The sequence below is a fragment of the Cimex lectularius genome, unplaced genomic scaffold, assembly GCF_000648675.2.
Source record: "Cimex lectularius strain Harlan isolate CLEC.00 unplaced genomic scaffold, Clec_2.1 scaffold99, whole genome shotgun sequence".
Lineage (NCBI taxonomy): Eukaryota > Metazoa > Arthropoda > Insecta > Hemiptera > Cimicidae > Cimex > Cimex lectularius.
Window position 1 is genome coordinate 888031 of NW_019392713.1, and position 19431 is coordinate 907461.

The 19431-nt window shown below is 31.2% G+C and overlaps 2 protein-coding genes and 1 long non-coding RNA gene across 4 annotated transcripts in view; 2 read left to right on the forward strand and 1 right to left on the reverse strand.

Moving 5' to 3' along the window:
* LOC106662168 (sodium- and chloride-dependent glycine transporter 2-like) overlaps nucleotides 1-4778 on the forward strand; it is a 55661-nt gene extending 50883 nt beyond the window's left edge. Inside the window, exons 8-14 of one of the 2 annotated variants that reach the window (XM_014386019.2) lie at nucleotides 239-476; nucleotides 540-668; nucleotides 737-836; nucleotides 919-1019; nucleotides 2704-2874; nucleotides 2936-3053; nucleotides 4512-4778. In XM_014386019.2, coding sequence (XP_014241505.1) covers nucleotides 239-476; nucleotides 540-668; nucleotides 737-836; nucleotides 919-1019; nucleotides 2704-2874; nucleotides 2936-3053; nucleotides 4512-4564 — 910 coding nt within the window. In that variant the 3' untranslated portion in view covers nucleotides 4565-4778. Of the gene's footprint in view, nucleotides 1-238; nucleotides 477-539; nucleotides 669-736; nucleotides 837-918; nucleotides 1020-1200; nucleotides 1289-2703; nucleotides 2875-2935; nucleotides 3054-4511 lie in introns of those variants that run through there. The other variant, XM_014386037.2, reaches the window with a different exon arrangement.
* LOC106662198 lies at nucleotides 388-11057 on the reverse strand. The gene is made up of 3 exons (XR_001339857.2): nucleotides 10919-11057; nucleotides 5255-5393; nucleotides 388-478 (listed from the first exon to the last, which is right to left on the reverse strand). It is a non-coding gene; the product is annotated as an uncharacterized LOC106662198 (long non-coding RNA).
* Nucleotides 11058-11154: 97 nt separating this feature from the next.
* Nucleotides 11155-19431, forward strand: part of LOC106662182 (sodium-dependent nutrient amino acid transporter 1-like) — a 79704-nt gene continuing 71427 nt past the window's right edge. Inside the window, exon 1 of the mRNA XM_024226464.1 lies at nucleotides 11155-11239. The gene's annotated coding sequence lies outside the window, so the exon portion shown is untranslated. The remainder of the gene's footprint in view (nucleotides 11240-19431) is intronic.

The window sequence follows — 19431 nt, forward strand, 5'->3', positions numbered from 1 at the left end:
TGTAACAATTGATTATAAAAAGATATTTCAATATTTCATTCTTATAATCATTGTAGATAATATTTAGATCATAGTAATCTTAATCTTAATAATATTAATAATAATTTCAATTAATAATTTAATAAATAAATTTCAATTTTAATTAATAATTTAATAATTTTTATAATAATTTTTAATAGTTAATCTTAATAATATTTATATACAAATTTTTAAGTATTTGTGGATTGTTTTATTGCAGAGATGCCCTTGTTGTGAGTGTGATGGACACCATTACAAGCATTATATCTGGTATAGTGACTTTCTCTATTCTTGGAGCCATGGCGCATGATCTCAATGTGCCAATAAGTCACGTTGTTAAAGAAGGTCCAGGATTAGCATTTATTGCTTACCCAGAGGCTTTGCTTAGGCTTCCAGTGCCACAACTTTGGTCTATTCTTTTCTTTCTTATGCTGTTCATTCTCGGTTTAGATAGTGAGGTCTGTAATAAAGAATTTTTTGTAATATACATTTTTTGTTTACATCAATTTTTTTGTTTTTAGTTTGCTTTGTTAGAAAATGTTTTAACCAGCTTATCAGACGAATTTCCCATTCTTCGACAACATAAATTAACATTTTGTATCGTAACTGCAATAGTCTGCTATACGGTGGGACTTTCATGTGTCACTTATGTGAGTAAAATTTTTACAATTGAAAAGTTAATGAATTAATTTAAAAAATATATTACAATAATTTTCAGGGTGGTAATTATGTTTTAACATTAATGGATGTTTATGGTGGTGGAATGGCAGTATTATTTATTGCAATTGCTGAAAGCATAGCTTTAGTGTGGATATATGGTAAGTAGATCTTTTTTTTAATGTAAATAAAATATGTTTTCTGTTAATAAATATTATATCAAATTTATTTTTCATTTTTTAGGTTTGAAAAACCTATGCAGAGATATGAAATTTATGCTTGGTTTTCAACCTAGCTGTTATTGGAGGATAACGTGGGTTTTCTTTGCACCTGTGATTCTTGGTGTAAGTATTAAATGACCCGTTTTAAATATTTATATCTTTAATAACCTTCTCGACTTCCAATTCCTACCAAGCAAAAAAAAAATATGTCTGCTAATTCACAGCATGGAAGTCAACCACACAAAAAATTAAAAATTTGTTTCAAAAAACAAACCAAAAGATAATAATTTTAATTTTTCCAAAGTTGGGGAAGTTTTCCAAGAATGGTCATATGCGTTTGCAGAGATCCTCTCGGCATACCAACAGTCAGGCAAAATTTCTAGATGTAGAAGGTAGTTAAATTGTGCTTAGCATTTGCCTAGCCACTACGTTTGGGGCTAAACTTCAATTTTAAACAAAGCATTGTTACAACACTTTTTTTTCTATTTGCTCAGTAGAAAATATTTCACTATTACAATTTTTCTATAAAACTGTTTATCTTTATAAAGCTTAAATCTTTTTACAAATATATTTTTTCTCCAGTTTGATGAATGATTTTTTTTATATAGAAAGATTAATTTTTAAAACTATTTTTATGAATATTTACTCTTCTTGAAAACATTTTTAACATATAAGTTTTCATAAGTAGTAAATAGTACAGTTTTTCTTTAAATTAAATCTTGCGAGCGAGAGAGAGAGAGAGAGAGAGAGAGAGAGAAGAAAAATTGTCCTTTGTAAACATTCAATTTTATACTGATTTGCCACCAAAGTATTTCAAGCACTTTGGAATGTTTTAAAATTCAAGAATGTAATGAAGCATGCAAAATCAATTTGTTTTATTACAAAATCAATATTTAGTATACTTATTTTATGAAAAAAGTTTGGCAAGATCACCAGAAAATCGTTATGCTGCTTTACTGCCACAGCTTCTGACAAAAAAAAGGCAATTTGTAATTTTTTTTACAACCAGAAAATATTTTTTAAGTTTAAAAAGCACTTGTATTATTGTATTATATTGGACATATAATTTGTGGCTTTAGTTTACAATAATTATTCCATAAACACATCACTTTTTTCATTATGTTTAATTTTATGGGATGTATTTTTTCTTCTGTACTTATTTTTTCTTAAGTTATTATTTTATATTAATTGATTAAGGTTCTATTATACACATATTTCTTTGTTATAAACAAAATTGTAAAGATTTTTTATTGTTTGAAGTGTACATACATCTGTTAGAATTTCGACTTAACCAATCTTTTTTTTTTGGGGCATGTAGAATCCTGAGAAAAGTCACATAAAGTCAAAGCACTTGTGTTATTAAAATATAATCTTTCTCTAATTTAGTTCCCATTCAGTTATTTGTTTTTATGATTAATTTTTTAAATAATTAAAAATGCAAAGAATGCTGGCAAGTGGATTTTTTTCAGGTGAGTGTTTTGGATAATGTTATAATATAGACAAAACATACACTCAGACATAACAAGAAAGGAACACAAAATTTTACAATTTTAATTGTCTATTAATTAATTCATTAATTTTTTCATTTTCAAATCTTGCTCAAATCATATTAAAAAATTTGCACTTCCAGTTCTGCCTGTATCACCTTTAGTCTTTAAGAAAGTAGTTAGTCCATTGTTTTTCATTAATTTTCTGTTAGCTTGAGTTGTTGAAATTGCTTGCACATGCGTCAGGGATCATATTTTTCGCCCCAATAAGTACATTATCAACTTTGATGCTTCATCAAGTGAAATGATTTTATTTTCAGGTCATTTTTGTCTACTCTTTAATTGTATATAAGCCGTTGAGATATGAGAACTATGATTACCCTGACTGGGCAGATGGGATTGGCTGGGCATTAGCCGGTATTTCAACACTACAAATCCCACTTTGGGCTATAGTAGTTTTGTGCAAAACAAAAAGTACCACATTCATGGGAGTAAGTTTTTATATATATTTATATTAATTAAGGATTAATATTACGTTTGTTTTATTAACAGAAAATGCGTGAAGCTATAAAACCAACTCCAGAATGGGGTCCAGCAGACCCTAGAAATAAAGAAAGCTGGTGTGAACTTTTGGACGCTCTTCAGAAGTGTGAAGTCAAATATCACAATGGTAAAACATGAAAAGATTATCATTTTTACTATATTTATACCTGGAGGGTAATATAACGGAAAGTTAAGGTCAGGATGTCCCTAAACTTTGAACCTGACCCCAGCAATTCAGCCCTCTCAAGCTAAAATGTAATAAAGTATATAATTTAAAAAAATTGGCAGCATCGACGGGCCTGATTAGCAGTGAAACACTCTCATATCAAGAGGTCTCGGAGGATCTGAACCATAGAAGAAAGATTATCCTCAACTGATTAAGAAGAGGTCATGTGAGGTTGAAACACAGATATTTTTGGGCCAAAGCCAACTGTGTCCAGTATGTAGAGAAACATTGCTCAATGTGCAACACTTAATTGAAGAGTACTATTCCTAGGCTCCATATGAAAGCATGTAGCAAAGCAGTACCTAACATGAAAATTGTGCATAGGAGCGAGTTACTGGGTCCCCTGATCTGATTTTTAGAAAAAAACAGGGTTGTTTCACTTTATATAATATTTTATAGATATCTTGCCTTGTGTTTCTTTGTGTATATTGAAAATAAATGTATTTATTAGCGTGGATTCACGCCAATAGCCGCAATGGCAGAATATTGAATATCCCATTTACCCTCAATTAGATTAGTTATGTGTGGAGGGTCATGAAAGAATATCAAGTATTTCCACCTCTCTGAGTGATCGGTATATAGGAAATATTGTATTTAAGAGTGAGAGTGTGAGTGGATTTGGATCTAAAAACAGATTGCATTGGGGGGGCTAAAATAACCTAGCTATTGATGGGGCTTGGAGGTGGAGGATAGAAACCAAGAGCCAAAACATCCAAGGCCTGCTGACAATTTATTATAAATTACAGAAAAGCTGTTATAAATTGCCAGAAGGCTGCAAGAAGTGTATGTGTTTATGTATATACAGGTAACCTGAACTGATTGACACTTGCCAAATCGACACTGGTTCATTTACTGGGTCCACATACAATTGCAGGTTTTGATGTCACTCAAGCATGTTTCAGTTTCACACTTTCTTCAATGACGAACTTGATCTAAATCTGGAGTGTAAGCTGAACCCAGTCCAATATGTCTGGCAGATGTTGTTCACTAACATGCAGACCAACAATCAACTTTGATTGGCAGTTGATCACTTTACTAATCTACTAACTTAATCTACTCTCTCAGTTTTAGATTTCACACAAATGAAATGCCCTTCATCTTCTTCCCATCTTCAGTGAAGCTTTAATTTATATTATGGCTTAGCCTGAGATTCTTATAACATTCCAGGTTCTATCTATTGGGGTACAAACAGGCTTTGTGTCCATCATTTTGTGTGGGTGTGTGTGTATGTGTGTGTGTGTGTGTGTGTGTGTAATAATCTCCGTTTCTAAAAAGATTGTTATAGTTTTTGTATGTATATATTGTTTAGAAAATCTTTTAGGAGGAGTTAACGTATTCATTTTAATTTTAATGTTTTAGGAAGTATTGTGGTGTCGCCCGAAGCAGAGGCATGTCTTAGGCGTCCTGTTTAGAACAGATATCTCGTCCATATCGCCTGACATCATACCAACAAGATGACATGCTCACAAAGTTGTTAATTGTTTTATAATGTAAGTTTCATAGTCATAGCTGTGAATAGGTGTGAAACTGATGTTACCATTAACATTATACTAAGAAATACAGGAAAAATAATATTATTTCATTGTATAAAACCCAAGTTTGTCTTTTATTTCTATAATTTGTGGGTGTACAAAAATTTTATAACAATTTATATTTAAGTGTAAAACTTTTTTTCTTCAAATTATTGAATTAAATTGTCTTGTTAATATTTTACAAATTAACAATATTTGGAAAGCAAACTATGTGGTGATATATAATGTTTTAATGATGTTTAAGATATAAATATTAGCTAGGTAAAGTAGTAAACTAAACAAAAAAATAATTTATATAATGTGAAATAAAGTGGCAGGGCCTTCCAGAATGAAATTTTATTTAGAAAATATAGGAGGAACACCAAATTCATCAATTGTTCTTATAAGCATGATTGTTGACTCAATTCAAACTTAATTCATTTATATGATTTTTGAATTCTTTAAAGCAATGGTTCTCAACCTGGGTGTACACATAAAAAGTAAATTTTGGAAAATTGCCTTGACAACTTGAATTACATATTCATGATTTCGATTGTTACAATGCCTTACCTTTTCTAAATAGTTACTTACTATTGATTAGGAGGTCTTGGGGTTATCTTTGCTTCAGTCAGCACTTACTGTTTTCAAAATTGAGTTTCTTCGGTGGAAGACGACCGAACCAGCAAAATGGAACCTTTTAATCAACTTTGTAGGGCTCCACCTGTGATTCCTGGAAATCCATGGGGCAGTTACTTTGTTATGTAATAATAATATACAATAAGTATAATAAAAATAAGAAATAAAATACAAAAAAAGGAGATAAACATTAATTTAAGGTCCTTTAAGAACTAAGGTTTTAGGTGGAGTCATTTATTTAAATTAAGGCCAACTTAGTTGGATGTAGGAATTATCTTGTTATTATTAGTACTGGGTAGATCTGAAGGCTGAGTGTAAACATGATGGCTTTTTTGCTCACTTAATTGGATCTGCCACTCAGTGTACCAGGCACCAGGCAGTCTAGGTGTTCTTGATTTTATCGATCACATAGGTTTTGATTTACATGTTAGAACTGTCGTTGTCCTGCCTTGCGGAACAATAGCTTGCTTTTATTTATTATCATTTTTATTTATTTATTTATTTTTATTACAAACTTTATTACAAAATACACTTTTCTCATTTGACATTGATATATTCTGAGTAGAGCTAATAACCATTATTGTTCTCCCAGCTTTTCTAAACAGTTACTATTGATCATTTGAAAATCTGTGATTTGGTTTTTAACAAAAAAATATTTGGAGGACATTTTTTTTCCCATCCACCTTCCCGCCGTACCTAAGGGAGACCCCATACCGGCGGACCATGGCCACTAAACTAATTCAAATGGGATGCAAGTTTAGGGGATCTTATTGTGCTTAACATCTTCCTTCGACCTTGCCCTGAAAGGGAAGACCCAAGGAAGAAGGGAAATTTTTTTTATTATTAATTTATCTAATCTAATAGGTCTCCCCCTTGCTGGTTAATCCTTTTGAATACACTTTCTAATAAATACAATATTTTAATAAATAAATAACAATTATGGGTACAAGGAGTAAACTTGGAGGACATTGTGAAGGGAAGTGTAGTAGGGAGTGTTGGCAAAGTACTGAGCATTGGAATGATTTTATTCTTTAGATATTGGAAGGTTTAGCGATGCCCTATAGTTCTCATCTGTATAGTAGTGCCCCATAGTGGTGTCCTGTAGAGTGTTTGTTTTTTGTCGATGTGTGTGATTTACTTGATAATCTGTACTACTGTCTTCTTCATGTTCATTTTATGAAAATGCATGTACTTTCTTCAGGTTGTGGACGGAATGGGTAGTTAAGTCGAGAATGGCCATGGTATACTTTGGGGATCCAAACCATTAGGAGATATGCGGAAAGGGTTGAGAACTGTTACTCTAAAGGAATGGTTGATGTTAGAAAGTTTATCATTTATTCAGAATTTTAGTTCAATCAGAACACTTCTGATTAGATTAATGTAGTACTTGAAAAAAAAATTAATGTGTAAGAGCTTTTGGAAGACTGTCCCAGCATAGACGTTCATCATTTGTAAAACGTCCCCTAGGTAGTCAATTGGAAAAATGAAAAATTATTACTAACAGATGTCCATTCGTGTAGCATAGATTATTTATACAATTTGGGATGACAAACAAAACAAAGCAAATAAATGAGTAAATGAAAGTTGAATGTGTACTTAAAATAAACAGCTTTAATCAAGTTTTAAAAATAATGTTCTGAAGAGATGCATATTTTCCCCAGAACACAGTAAATTTTAAAAAAATTGAATTGTGTAATAAAAACAGTTATAATGTTTAAAAATACATCTACTAGCATTTATTTATTGTATATTATAAAATTTAAATACTATAAGTGTTAGGTACACTAGATTTTAGAATGTGTGATATTTTTAACAGATTGTATTATTTTTTAAAATAAAATAAAAAAATTAAATTTGACTTGGTGACCTGCTCATCAAATTGTTTTGGAAAAACGTGATTATTAATACATTACACTAAATAAATATTTATTTTAATGAGTAGAAATAGTATTATTTATGGATATTAAAAAAAATGTATATACTATATTGTTGTATTTTAGATTTTAAAAAATACATTAAGCATAGTGATAAAATAGTTGGTTCGTATTACCAAGGGATTAACTACCTTTTAAAAACCTATTGTATATTTTCACTGTGATTTTTAATAATAAATAGATTATCTCATATAGCTCTGTTGAAAACAAGTATGCTTTTTTTAGACTGTGCGACTAACTCGTTATAATTTAGATTAAATTTTTATTGTAAATTCATTATTGTAAAGGTCATCATTAGAGTAAAACAATCTTAAAGATGTCTACAAATTAAAATAATTAAATTTTTAATAAATGTTTCAAATTTCTTTGACTCAGTACCAACATTTTAAGATGTTGGTTTTTTTTTTAAGTTTTAAGATGTATATATTGTTGTTTTAAGATATAATGTATATATATATANCGTTTATATATATAATGTGTATATATATGTTTTTTACAATTATTATTTTTAAGAAATAGAAACATATTTATCAAAAAACATTTTCACAATAGGAATTGGCTCCTTTACAGTGAGTAGATTTTTTTATTTATTCTATTTATCACTATCTGTTCAAATAGCATAGTCATATACAAATATGACAGATCTGTCAGACCGAGAGGAAATGGAGAATGGAACCGACCATTGCTGGAACTTTCTTTTATTTAACAGGGTGGGTTAAGATAGAAGGCCATTAAATGATTAGTTGTGTAGTATGTAAAGAAAAGGAAATATGCATCTTTTATAAAAAAACTATTACAAAACATGCCTATACCACAATGGATAAATTTAAAAGGAGATGGCCTATTTATATATAACCTTGTTCACCACAACCGATATTAGTGTTTTGTGGAATCTCCATCATTGTCCATCTTCATTAATCTTAAGGCTTTATACTAGATCCAAATATTTGTACGTTGTTGTTCTATGACAGTCCTTTAGTGAAATTTTTCACATATCTCTATCTTGGAATACATTATATTCTATGCAATTAAAGGCTTATTCTTAACCTATAATCTGATGGATCTCTGATTTGAATATTTTATGCCACAAAAGGGGGGGGGGGAGTAAATAGGTGTCCTGATTGTACTTTCCTCGGCCAATTTATCACCCTCCTTGTTGCCCTGTACACTCTGGTCCCCAAACAAGTGTAAGTTTGTTATTTTCCCCGATGTCTGGCAGGCCTGGATGCAATCGCAAATGACTCTGAATGATCCTTCTATCAAAATAAATGAATAAAGAAATAAGGAACAAAAACTCTACATACATGGTTGTAGGAATGTAAATAGTTAAAATACGGAAAGAAGTACAGAAGGGAAAGAAGTACAGAGACAAGATAAAAACATGATAGTAAGGTTAGTAAGCATTCACACTACCCCAGAGTACTCAATATTCCTTGGGTACTTGGAGATGTGACCTAATTTTCACGCTAATAAATTATATTCACACATTCTTTCTCTTTACTATTAATAGTCATTATCAATATAATTATCATTACTAAGATTAAGATAAGATATAAGATTTAAGATATAAGACTTAATAAAATTGTTTTTCTTCCCAAAGCTCGAAAGCTATTGTTAATAAAAATAAATGTCAGGCTGATTGAATGGGGTAGTATTTTTGTTTAAATGTGTGGTGATTAGTGACCGTTAATCGATATTTATTTAGAAATCGTGAGATGCGGTCTAGTGTGATGTAGGTTTCAGAAAAATATCGTGCCAACGTTTCGATCTTTATTGAGATTATCTTCAGAACTCAATAAAGATCGAAACGTTGGCACGATAAAGAAAATGTTTTTCTGAAACCTACATCACACCAGACCACATCTCACGATTTCTAAATAAATTTTTGTTTACGTTTTTTTCTTATCCAAACGCTTAGATAACGATCCACTTTGTCAAAGATTAGATAATGAATACGAAATTTTTATTCTTCCAATCAAACTAAACATAAAGGTACTCCCAAATAAATCTATTCGCCGGGATTGGAGGTAAATCCTTTATGGACTCGGTCCTGATAAAGAAATTACATATCCATCAAACGCCGGTCCGGGTTCGACAGATTGAATGCTGATATCAAGAAAAATCGGTTCGCATCTTTGAATAGAAATGGGGTTCGATTTTTTGCCTAACAAGCAAGGGCTTATTTCGTTGATGACACTTCGAAAAAGATTGCAGCTGAAATGGAACGTACCTCATTCCTGACTAAATAGATAAATGATTCATGATTTTTTAAAATAATAACATAGTAATTAATGTCTGTGGCACGTTTTTCTTCTTATTGTTTATTTGTTCTACTTTCTACATACTACACTGGATCATCTCATAAACACCAAGGGCCTTGTTGAGTATTCAGTTTATTTACAAAAACTAGTAAAGTAAGACTAAAGTGCACTTCGATTAATTTCATTTTCTTTCAACAACTTACACAACAGGATGAAAACTGCTTTTTCCTTTTTTTTCTCTTTTTTTTGGCTCAATGGGAAGTACAGTTCCGGCATTCACTCGAGAAATTCTTGAATTGTCGATCGATCACGGATAATTGAAGTTTGAAAAATGGCCGAGGGCTTCATCCTCGTCCTAGGAGGGTGAGATCATAGCTGTCACGATCATCCTCGCTCCTGAGGATGCCGAGAGGGGCCGGAATGTCCTTGGAGAAATATTTCGTTGATATCATCACCGAATCGCTCTCGTGCTTCGGGAAGGAAAACAATCTTATTCGAATTATTCACGCCTAAACGACAACTTGACATTCCGTAATAAAAGTTTTGAAAGATGCAATTTCAAAAAAAAAATACCATTGAGCTTTACACAGGTTTCAGCACTTGCAGAGAAATATTAATAATAACTATTAATATTCAAGTAAGCAAACAGAATTAACAATTTATCTACTTACAACTATCTTATTTTTACCTTTATTTTTGTTGTCTCATGATGGAATTGGTGGGGTTTAGTATGGTTGCCGTATCATCGTAAGAATGATTAAAAAATTAACAAATTTCAGGCATCTTTTTGATACCAGGACTGGATAAAGTAATGAAAAAAAGGACAAACTTGCAAATAAGCCTAAATTAGGTACGACGATTATTAAATCAATCGTTTTTAAATCAAAGACAACAAATTGTCTAAAAAGACATAAAAAAACAGGTCAATCTGTCAAGGCCCTGTAATGACTGATCTTACAACTAACTAGAAGCATGCCATCAACGCTTGTACCTTAGACGTAATAAAGGTTACACTTACAAAAAAATCCTCATATCATCGAATAAGAGCTACTTTTAAAGCATTTGCATGTAAAATATCGCCTCAAAATTAGTCAATGAATGAAAATCTTCAAAGCCTGGGAAACACGAACAACATATCTTGGGTACCTGGGCCCAAAGAAGTTTTGGGTAAGGAAAAGACAGACAAATTGGCAAGAGGAGGATCTGCAAGGCCCGGAACCTATTCTTGGGAACACAAAAACGAACGTAGAATCATCCATATCAGAATGGATTGAAAAAAGACAAAAGAAGAAGTGAATAAACTCTAGAGATGCTCGACACAGTAAGCTTGTGTTAAAACAACTCTTCACAAAACAGGAAAACAATAATAAGTTTCAAATAAACAATAATAAAACCATAAAATATCGACATTAATTACACGTTACCTTTGTTATCCACTTGATCCTGTCATCACGCTTCCAATTGGAGGTTAATGGCCCCCTATTAATTATCTGACAATGTTCTCATCACAATAAACCAGATTATTCAATAGATAATGGAACGGAGTGGTCTTTGTTTCCATTTAAAGGTGACCTTTAAAACCAAGAAACACAAACAAAACAAATACCAAAGCCAATGGGGAACGAAGAAACCAAAAAGGTGTACGTTCAGGGAGAGGGGTGGATTACGGTGTGCTTAGGAAGTAAAGTACATGGTGCTTAGGTTGATGTTCAACGTTGTGAAAGCGACTGTTTGTATTTGACCAGGTAAACATAATCAACTGTAATGGGTGTTCGAGATTACAATCGGAAATCACCTTGGATCTGGCCTGCATAAAATCATAATTGAAGCTTTTAATCCTTAAATACATCTTAGACCAAAACTTCCTTATAGTTAAATAAATAAATAAAAAATTAACGCCCTAGGGTTTTCAATGTTCCTTTCTCTGCGTAATAAAATTTACATTAAGATTAACGATTTACGAGATAAGAGAGGATATGGAATAAAGTTGGGAAAGGTTGAAGTAACCAAAACAGCGAAATATCTTGAATACACTTGAGGATTAGACTTTGCACAATAGAGATTTTTTAGTCCAATTTGATATGTAAAATAGTTCCTGAGACGTCAGTTCATGGGACACCTTGTATAAAGAAAAAATATAATAAAACAACACCTGGAAAATAGGACAACCACTTTAAACACGTATAAGTTTTTTTTAATATGATTGTACAGCACGTATAAGTTTTTTTTAATATGTTTAATATGTTAATATGTTTTCAATTAATTGCTAAATTCTTTCTTTCTTTTTTAATTTTCACAGTAGAGTAGAAACAAAGTACCTCCCTAGGCAGTTATATAGGATTATATAAAAAAATTCAAATCACTAAATAATTAAAATATAAATCCATTTAACTAAAATATTTAGCTAATTTGTATCAAACCTCGACAATGAATGGAAATAAGACAAGGAAGTTTGTTTTGCTTTAACCTTGTTTACAGAAAACCCTTTTGACTGCAAAGCAAGGATTATTGTGGAGAAATTTGCGATCGTTCTTCATAACAATATAAAGTGGTATTTATTTTTTTTTAAATACTTCACCTAAATGTACATTTAAAGACAATAAACACAGTTTTTACTGAAAGATGACAAAGGTGTCAATAAATAACGAATGAACTTTTTAAAAAAAGTTAATTCGAGCAAGAAGAAGTCGAAATTAAAGATATTTAACTGTTCTTTGACCGGAAGCACGAACGTTTCGAACCGTAAAATTCCACGGTCAAAGATACGCGTAAATTGCAGCGAACGAGAGTAATAACTTGTTCGGTAATTTACTTTTTTTTGATGTTCAAAAATAATAGATAAGCTCGTCTAAAAAAGCTCTGTTTGAAAAACCCCAAACGTAAAACTCTAGGATAGATGTAGAACCCATTTTACAGTAAAATTTAACAAATCGCCCCCACATTCAACAATGCTGTTTTAAGTAAATAATATATAAAGTTGCAAAGATCGTCACAATACACGATACAATTACGAAAAAGCAATCTCTAATGAAAGAAAACCATTAATCAGTACACATAATAAAATAAATCGTTTAGGATGTGTAAGAGGTCAAACAATTTCTAAGAAAGATAAAAGCCAATGAAATTAATAAATCAAACCAGTATGAATAGATTTACCCTGAAACCTACTCTGGCCTAACAATTTATCATAAAAAGGGTATTATTATCAACATCATTTCAAATTTCAACTCTAAGTTTTTTACCCAAAATAGACGGCCATTAAATAGTGAAGTTGTACTGAGGATGTTTAGAACGTAAAGTTGTACGACATTGCTTTTTAACGAATGAATTGAACTTCTTAATCTTTTGGTGAACTAGGGATATTTTAGGCCAAAAGGATTTTTAGAACGGCTAATTAGGTCAGAAACTCACTTACAACGGTTGTTTTAGGTGAAAAGCGTCAAACTAAACATACGCAGCAATAGCAAGACCCTAACAAAAATATATATATTTCAAAAAAATTATCGAATATTCTTCAGATTCTGCAGTGATCTACGCAATTATTTAGCTTTTTTGATACTACGTTGGTTTGCGTGTTACGCACCTATAAACTAGCACATGCCCGAATGATGAAGTGTAAAAGTGTTAATCTTGTTGCATGATACAAAGGTGTATGTTTTAGGGAATAAATTCGCTGATTTTTTAGGTCAGGAATTCGGTTTACAAACAACCCTTTAGTTCGAAACCTGTTAAAACAGAATTTTGATGCTAAATTTGCACTACGGTCCTACAACAAAGTATGTCAAAAATATTTGAAAAAATACTCATTAACTAACAAACTCCGTTTTATCCGGACTTGTAATACATCTAATTGTATTAGGATTAGTTTAAATCAAAAAACCTTTGCACAACTGCTTTTTAGGTCATAAAATCATTTAAATGGCCGTTTTAGGCCAGAAGCTTTCCCTCGACATAGACAATTATAACAAGACAATAATAAAATATCATATACGAAAATTATCTATTAATCTTCTTGTTTAGCTGTTATCCGCGCAATTGTTTAGCTTTTGATATTACGTTGGTCTATGTATTACGTGTTCATAAAATAGCACACAGAATGTTAGTGTATTGTTTTTAAAATGATAAAACAGAAGAAGAAGAAAAAAAAGAAAAAGTTTAAACAATTGTTACAGAAAGCTTAATAAAGTTTTCTTCCATCAGAACAGAAAAGTAAGAAAATTTAACCAGAAACCTTTTATTTGACTCACTAATCAAACGTATCTGATATAAATTTCATTAAATATAATGAACAGAGATAACAAGGGACGCAAAATTTGACGTACCGAGACGAAGCCACAAACGACCGATAACTTAGAAAAGTACAACTGACCAACTAAGCATTGTTTAGCTAACAATTAGACTTGTTCTGACCAAAATCTGAGGATGAGAAGTGTTTAACATTTGAATTAAAATAGTCATAGGAAAACTATAGTTTTATAATATAGTAGGACGAAAATTTTGGCCAAAAACGTCATTAGTTGTTTATGTTGCTAGTATTGAACTTTCAATTATCTCATGTATCACTTATTTTATGGAGTTTTTCCTGCCACAGAGTAAAAATAATAATGATATAACTTACATGATACAAGCAGCAAAATAAAATTTACAAATAATTGCAGTAATTAACTAAATCATTTACTTCTTTGGCTGGAAAAACTCCATAAAATAGTGAAATCTGTGAGAATTCACGACTGTTCGATCTTTAGCTTAGGATCTTGTGAACTAAAATGACTATTTTGTACAAATTTTTGACCAAGAAGGTTTTAAATTAATTTACGACTAAAAAGTTAGCTTTACGTCGGCATGTGGCCTATAATCATTCAGGATTTTAAACAGGGTGAGATCTTGAGGGAACAGGAATTTTTCAACTGAACAATGATAACGCCTGTTTTTATTTTCTGACTTACCGTTTGTATGTCTTTTTGCCATACAATCTTTTACCAAGTATTAAAAGATAAGTAAGCAGATCAGAGACAAATCGGCATTCATAGATGTTCTCAACTGTCCGACCTAATCATTGTTAAGCAAATATTAAATCTGTTTTACCCAACATGTTTGTGTGAGAATCTAATGAGCAGTGTTTGACCTTTAAATTAAAATAGCCACACTAAAACTTTAGTTTTAAAAGATAGTACTACGCAGATTTAGGAAAATGTCAGTTATCTAGTTTCAAGATAATGAAAGTTTACTGTTTCAGGCGGTTGATTTACATGTTTGTAATAATAAACGGCATGTGTTTACTTAAAAAGTAACAGCGAAAATAAGCGAACCATTAAAAAAATGCAGAGAAATCATGGGTGATTTTAACTCGCTAATTAAGACCAATTTTCAAAATTCTAAACAGACAAATTTCAAAATAATGTAATAACTTATAAATGTTTTATTAGCTAGGATCTCACAATTCAAAGCTTTCAGTGAAAAATTAATCTATTTTTCTATTTCTATGTATGTCTATTCTTCAAATAAAAAAATGGAACTGGCAATTTCAAAGAAAAAAGAGGTTAATTTTTATACGATTTTTTGAGAGAAAGGAAGAAAAACAAAAGATTGCGATATTATCACTGATCATGGCGATCAGGTTCCCAACACATCCCGAATTATACAGGAGACCGTTTGACCATTATCAGACCATTATTTCTTATGCAAAATTTTCTGCTCCTTTCGTAAAAACTCTTTGTAAAAATTAAGATAGCGATTTTATTTTGTAGCTTGGGGTTTTTGAAGTCGGCATATTTTCAAAGGGCGTATTCATTTTTTGCCGATTCGCCAAGTTTATATCTCGTCCTAGTTTTTGAACGGCCTAATTTCCGTCCAAAACAAAGGCGAGGCTTTTTATCAGCTTTCGGAAAGAAACACCGCCGAAGGACGGGCACAATCTAACGCTAGCTGTTGACTTTGTTGTGCAATTGGAAGTGGTAACGTGGTAAGATGGGAAAACGAGACGTGTTCATGTAACAATAGAAATTTTTCGAATCTCACAGCTAATGGAATGCAGGTTTGTGTTTTCTTGTAATGTTGATGTATATAAATTCACTTTGATCGATTGGCATCTCGCTGCCATCAACATGTGGCGAAATACTCATTGCATGTACGTCTCGGCGGATTAAGTATGCTGCCACATTCTCACTTTCATGTTTATCAAGTTCTTATAAAAGTACAACAATCGGTGATATAATGGGAATTTTTCAAAAAGATATATTGACTTGACATGACTCAACTTGACATACAGAGTATATAGGGTGTTCGGCTACTCGTGTTAAAAACTTTGCCAGTAGATTCTACATTCAAAACAAAAACCTACCAAAAAGTCTAATTAACTATTGTCCGAATCTCAACAGTTTAGGAGTTATTTTACTTTTTCTGATTTTTTAAGATTTCACGACATTACTTCAAATAAACAATAATAACTCCAAAACTAAAAGGTCTTGGACAAATCCGTTGAGACCGTTGAAAAGTACGTTAAATTTCCAATAAGATGTGATCAATATTAAATGTGTAAACGTTAAGGAAATAAGCGTTTTAGTATCGAGAAATTTGAAAAATATTATTTGAAGATCAGATATTTCAGTCTAACAACAAATAAACACACAAACAATTCAGAAATTCTTATGTAGACATCATATATCATGTTGAAATAAAATTGTTCACCTCTATAATACATGCATCAATAGATCCAAGCGTAAATGACATCCATGAGTAACATTTAACCATTTAAAAAGTGAAATTAAAAAGGAAAGCCTAAAAATTCTAAAGGATCATTATTTATGAATTAAATTAAATCGACTATGAATAATTCCGTTTTTATAATATGCTAATAACATTGAGAAAATCATAAACATGTTATCACGCAAACGTATTATTGTAAATGTACTTTTACTTTTTCGATTTTGAATATTATTATTTCATATAGACTGAAACATCCACCGATCTCTTTAATAAAGTGCACCTCGGTCTTTCAAGCTGAAATACATGTTATCAACGCTTATACTTCAGAAAGCCTTAAAGAAATTTCAACAAAAATCCTATTAAGATCATTTTTTATCTTATTGTCTTTCTATTCCATAGACAGTGAGATAAAAAAAAATAAATGAAAAAACAAACTATTGAAGAAAATTACCGATAACAATATTATCAATTAGAAACAGTTAAAGTACTAGTATGATCATATATAAAATAGTCAATGAATGCATCCAAAATGTGGGGATATGCAACAGCACGATGATATCATCAGTGCCAGGACGCAAAGTTATATTGGATAACGTAGAGGCAGACTAAATGACTAGAAGAGGATCCGCAAGGCCAAATATGACCTTAGACCTATACTTTCTGGAAAAATTTTCAGTTATTCCACACAAATTCAATATTAATCCGAAGGCTAGGTTGAAACCGTCGTCGATTTGGTCCTATTTTAAACCATAAACACGATCAGGAATTGCTTTTTAGGCCAGGGACTCGTTTTTAACCACTTCATTCGGTCAAAAACAGAGTTTTAAAGCTGAATTTTTCACTATGGTCATACAACAGCGGGTCAAAACTATGTGAAAAAGACTTTTTAAATAACAAGTTAGTTAAGTTCGGACTTCGGATTCTTTAAGTGCATGAGAGTAGGTCAAACACTTTGTAAAACTTTTTTTTTGGTAAACCGAAAAAAAGAATAATTCCGTGTTGAACTACAATTTTTGAGACAGAACTTATAAAAAAACGATGAAGTGAACTTTCCGGTAGATTAGGGATATTTTAGGCAAAAGTATTTGTACAATACCATTTCAGATCAGAATCCCCTTAAATCGGTGGTTTTAGGGCAATGCTTTCGCTAAATACATTATCAATATTAACATATAATCATATTATATTTTTCATATCGAGAAGGTTTTAAATGTCTAGTTTTTCACTATCTCTGAAGGTTTAAGTTACGTCCAAAATAGACAGCCTTCTGATATTGAACCCTGTGGATGATTTAGAATAGACCATCAACTTGTACAGGAATGCTTTTCTGGCTAGGAACTCGTTTTATAATTAACTGTTTAAATTCAAAGCTTGTAAAAACAGAAAAACAGAATCTGAGATTTAATTTGAACTGTGGTCCTACAACAGTAGGTCAAAAGTATGTGAAAACAATACTACTTAAGTAACACTCATTTAAGTCCAGACTTCTGATCCTATAAGTGTCTTAGGGATATTTTAGATCAAAAACCTGCTTTTTAAATCAAAAATCACACTTCCAAATAATCACACCAGAAATCCTAGTGCAACTAAAATTTTTGTAACAAAACTCGTTCAAAATAAACTGAATTTCTGAATATTTTGGTGAACAAGGGATATTTTAGGACAAAAACATTGTATAATAGTTATCTAGGTCAGAAACTCACTTAAATCGGCTGTTTTAGGTCAAAAGCTTCAGATAAAGTTTCAAAAAAGATAAACACACGCAGCAAGAATAAGACGGAACAATTCTACATATATTAAAAATTATCGATTATTCTTAAGGTTCTGCAGTTATCTACGCATTGTTTAACTTTTTGAAATTACGTTGGTCTGTGTATTACGCATCTATAAACTAGCACGAATGAAGTGTAAAAATGTTAGCGTGTTGGTCTTAAAAGATAAAACCCAATAAGAAAAATGACCAAATTTGATAGGTTACTTTCAGAAAGCTTAAATAAGGTTTTCTTTAATCAAAACAGAAATATATTGAAATTTAACAGAAACCTTTTATTTAACACACTAATAAAAAGATTAAATTAGTGTAGCAATAGACAGAGATACCAAGAAAAGCAAAATTAGAAGGGCCAGAGACATAAACAACCGGCAGTGATAACATACGGGGAAATTGAACTGATGCGCACCCACAAGAAAAGTGACACAAGTCGAAAAATTATAAAAACCGGATTATTTCGTTTTTTTAAGTATTCTGGTGCGTGATACAACAGGAAAAATGACAACTGTAGGTGGACTCTGCTGCTAGGTACTATGGTACTGTCACCATTCACGAAAAGTGGCATATTTCGAGTTACGCCAGTTTTTTCTTGTTTAGCGAAGGATTTTATGCTGTACCGGAGTCACATTTTTACATTATGAAAAACAATTGTTAAATCAATTGTACAAATATGTTTTTCGTAATGTGTCATTAATCTAGGCTCTGATGATGACCTTAAAATAAGACGGAAGCTTGGCAGTAACAAATGAATTTTTCTTCACGTTCATATCTTCATTTAGAGTGTTCGAGAATTATTTTAGTTCAATTTCTTTTATTTTAACAACATTGTTAATTATAATATTTTTTCATACTTTTTTGTGGCAATTTTGAATTTTAACATTTACATTATTTTTAGTTTCAACAATTTTTTTAATGTTTTAATATTTTTAATAATCAATGACCCTTTATTTCAATAATTAAATTTGCATTTTGAATAACTAATTAGCCACAACACCAGGAGGAAAGCACATTCCGGTCGAAAATAAACTTATTGTTAGTAAAACTTACTACGATATTTATGCTTGTTAGGTTTGTATGTTTTCTGGTCTATCAAAAAAAAAAAAAATTAACACCCTTACAGTCATTCATTGACCACCATTATTCTTAGAGCAAACATACTAACTTACTGAGAGCCAATATATACAAAAAAATGTCAACTCAAATGGGGGAGGTTTTTTAAGGGGAAATACAGCTGGATTTTTAAAGTTTTGTGTTTTCGCTTAAGTCTTGGAGGAACGAAAGACAAAATTGTTGGATCATGACAGTTTTTATTGCCAATAACCGTAATGGCGTGTACTTAATACATAATTTAAAAAAAACTTCCTTTTGTCTCTCCTGTACAATTTTCTTTTGGTGAGTTGCATCACTTTTCTTATATGTGCGGACTGAGCTTTGTATAGCAAAAATTAAAACTTTTCTACC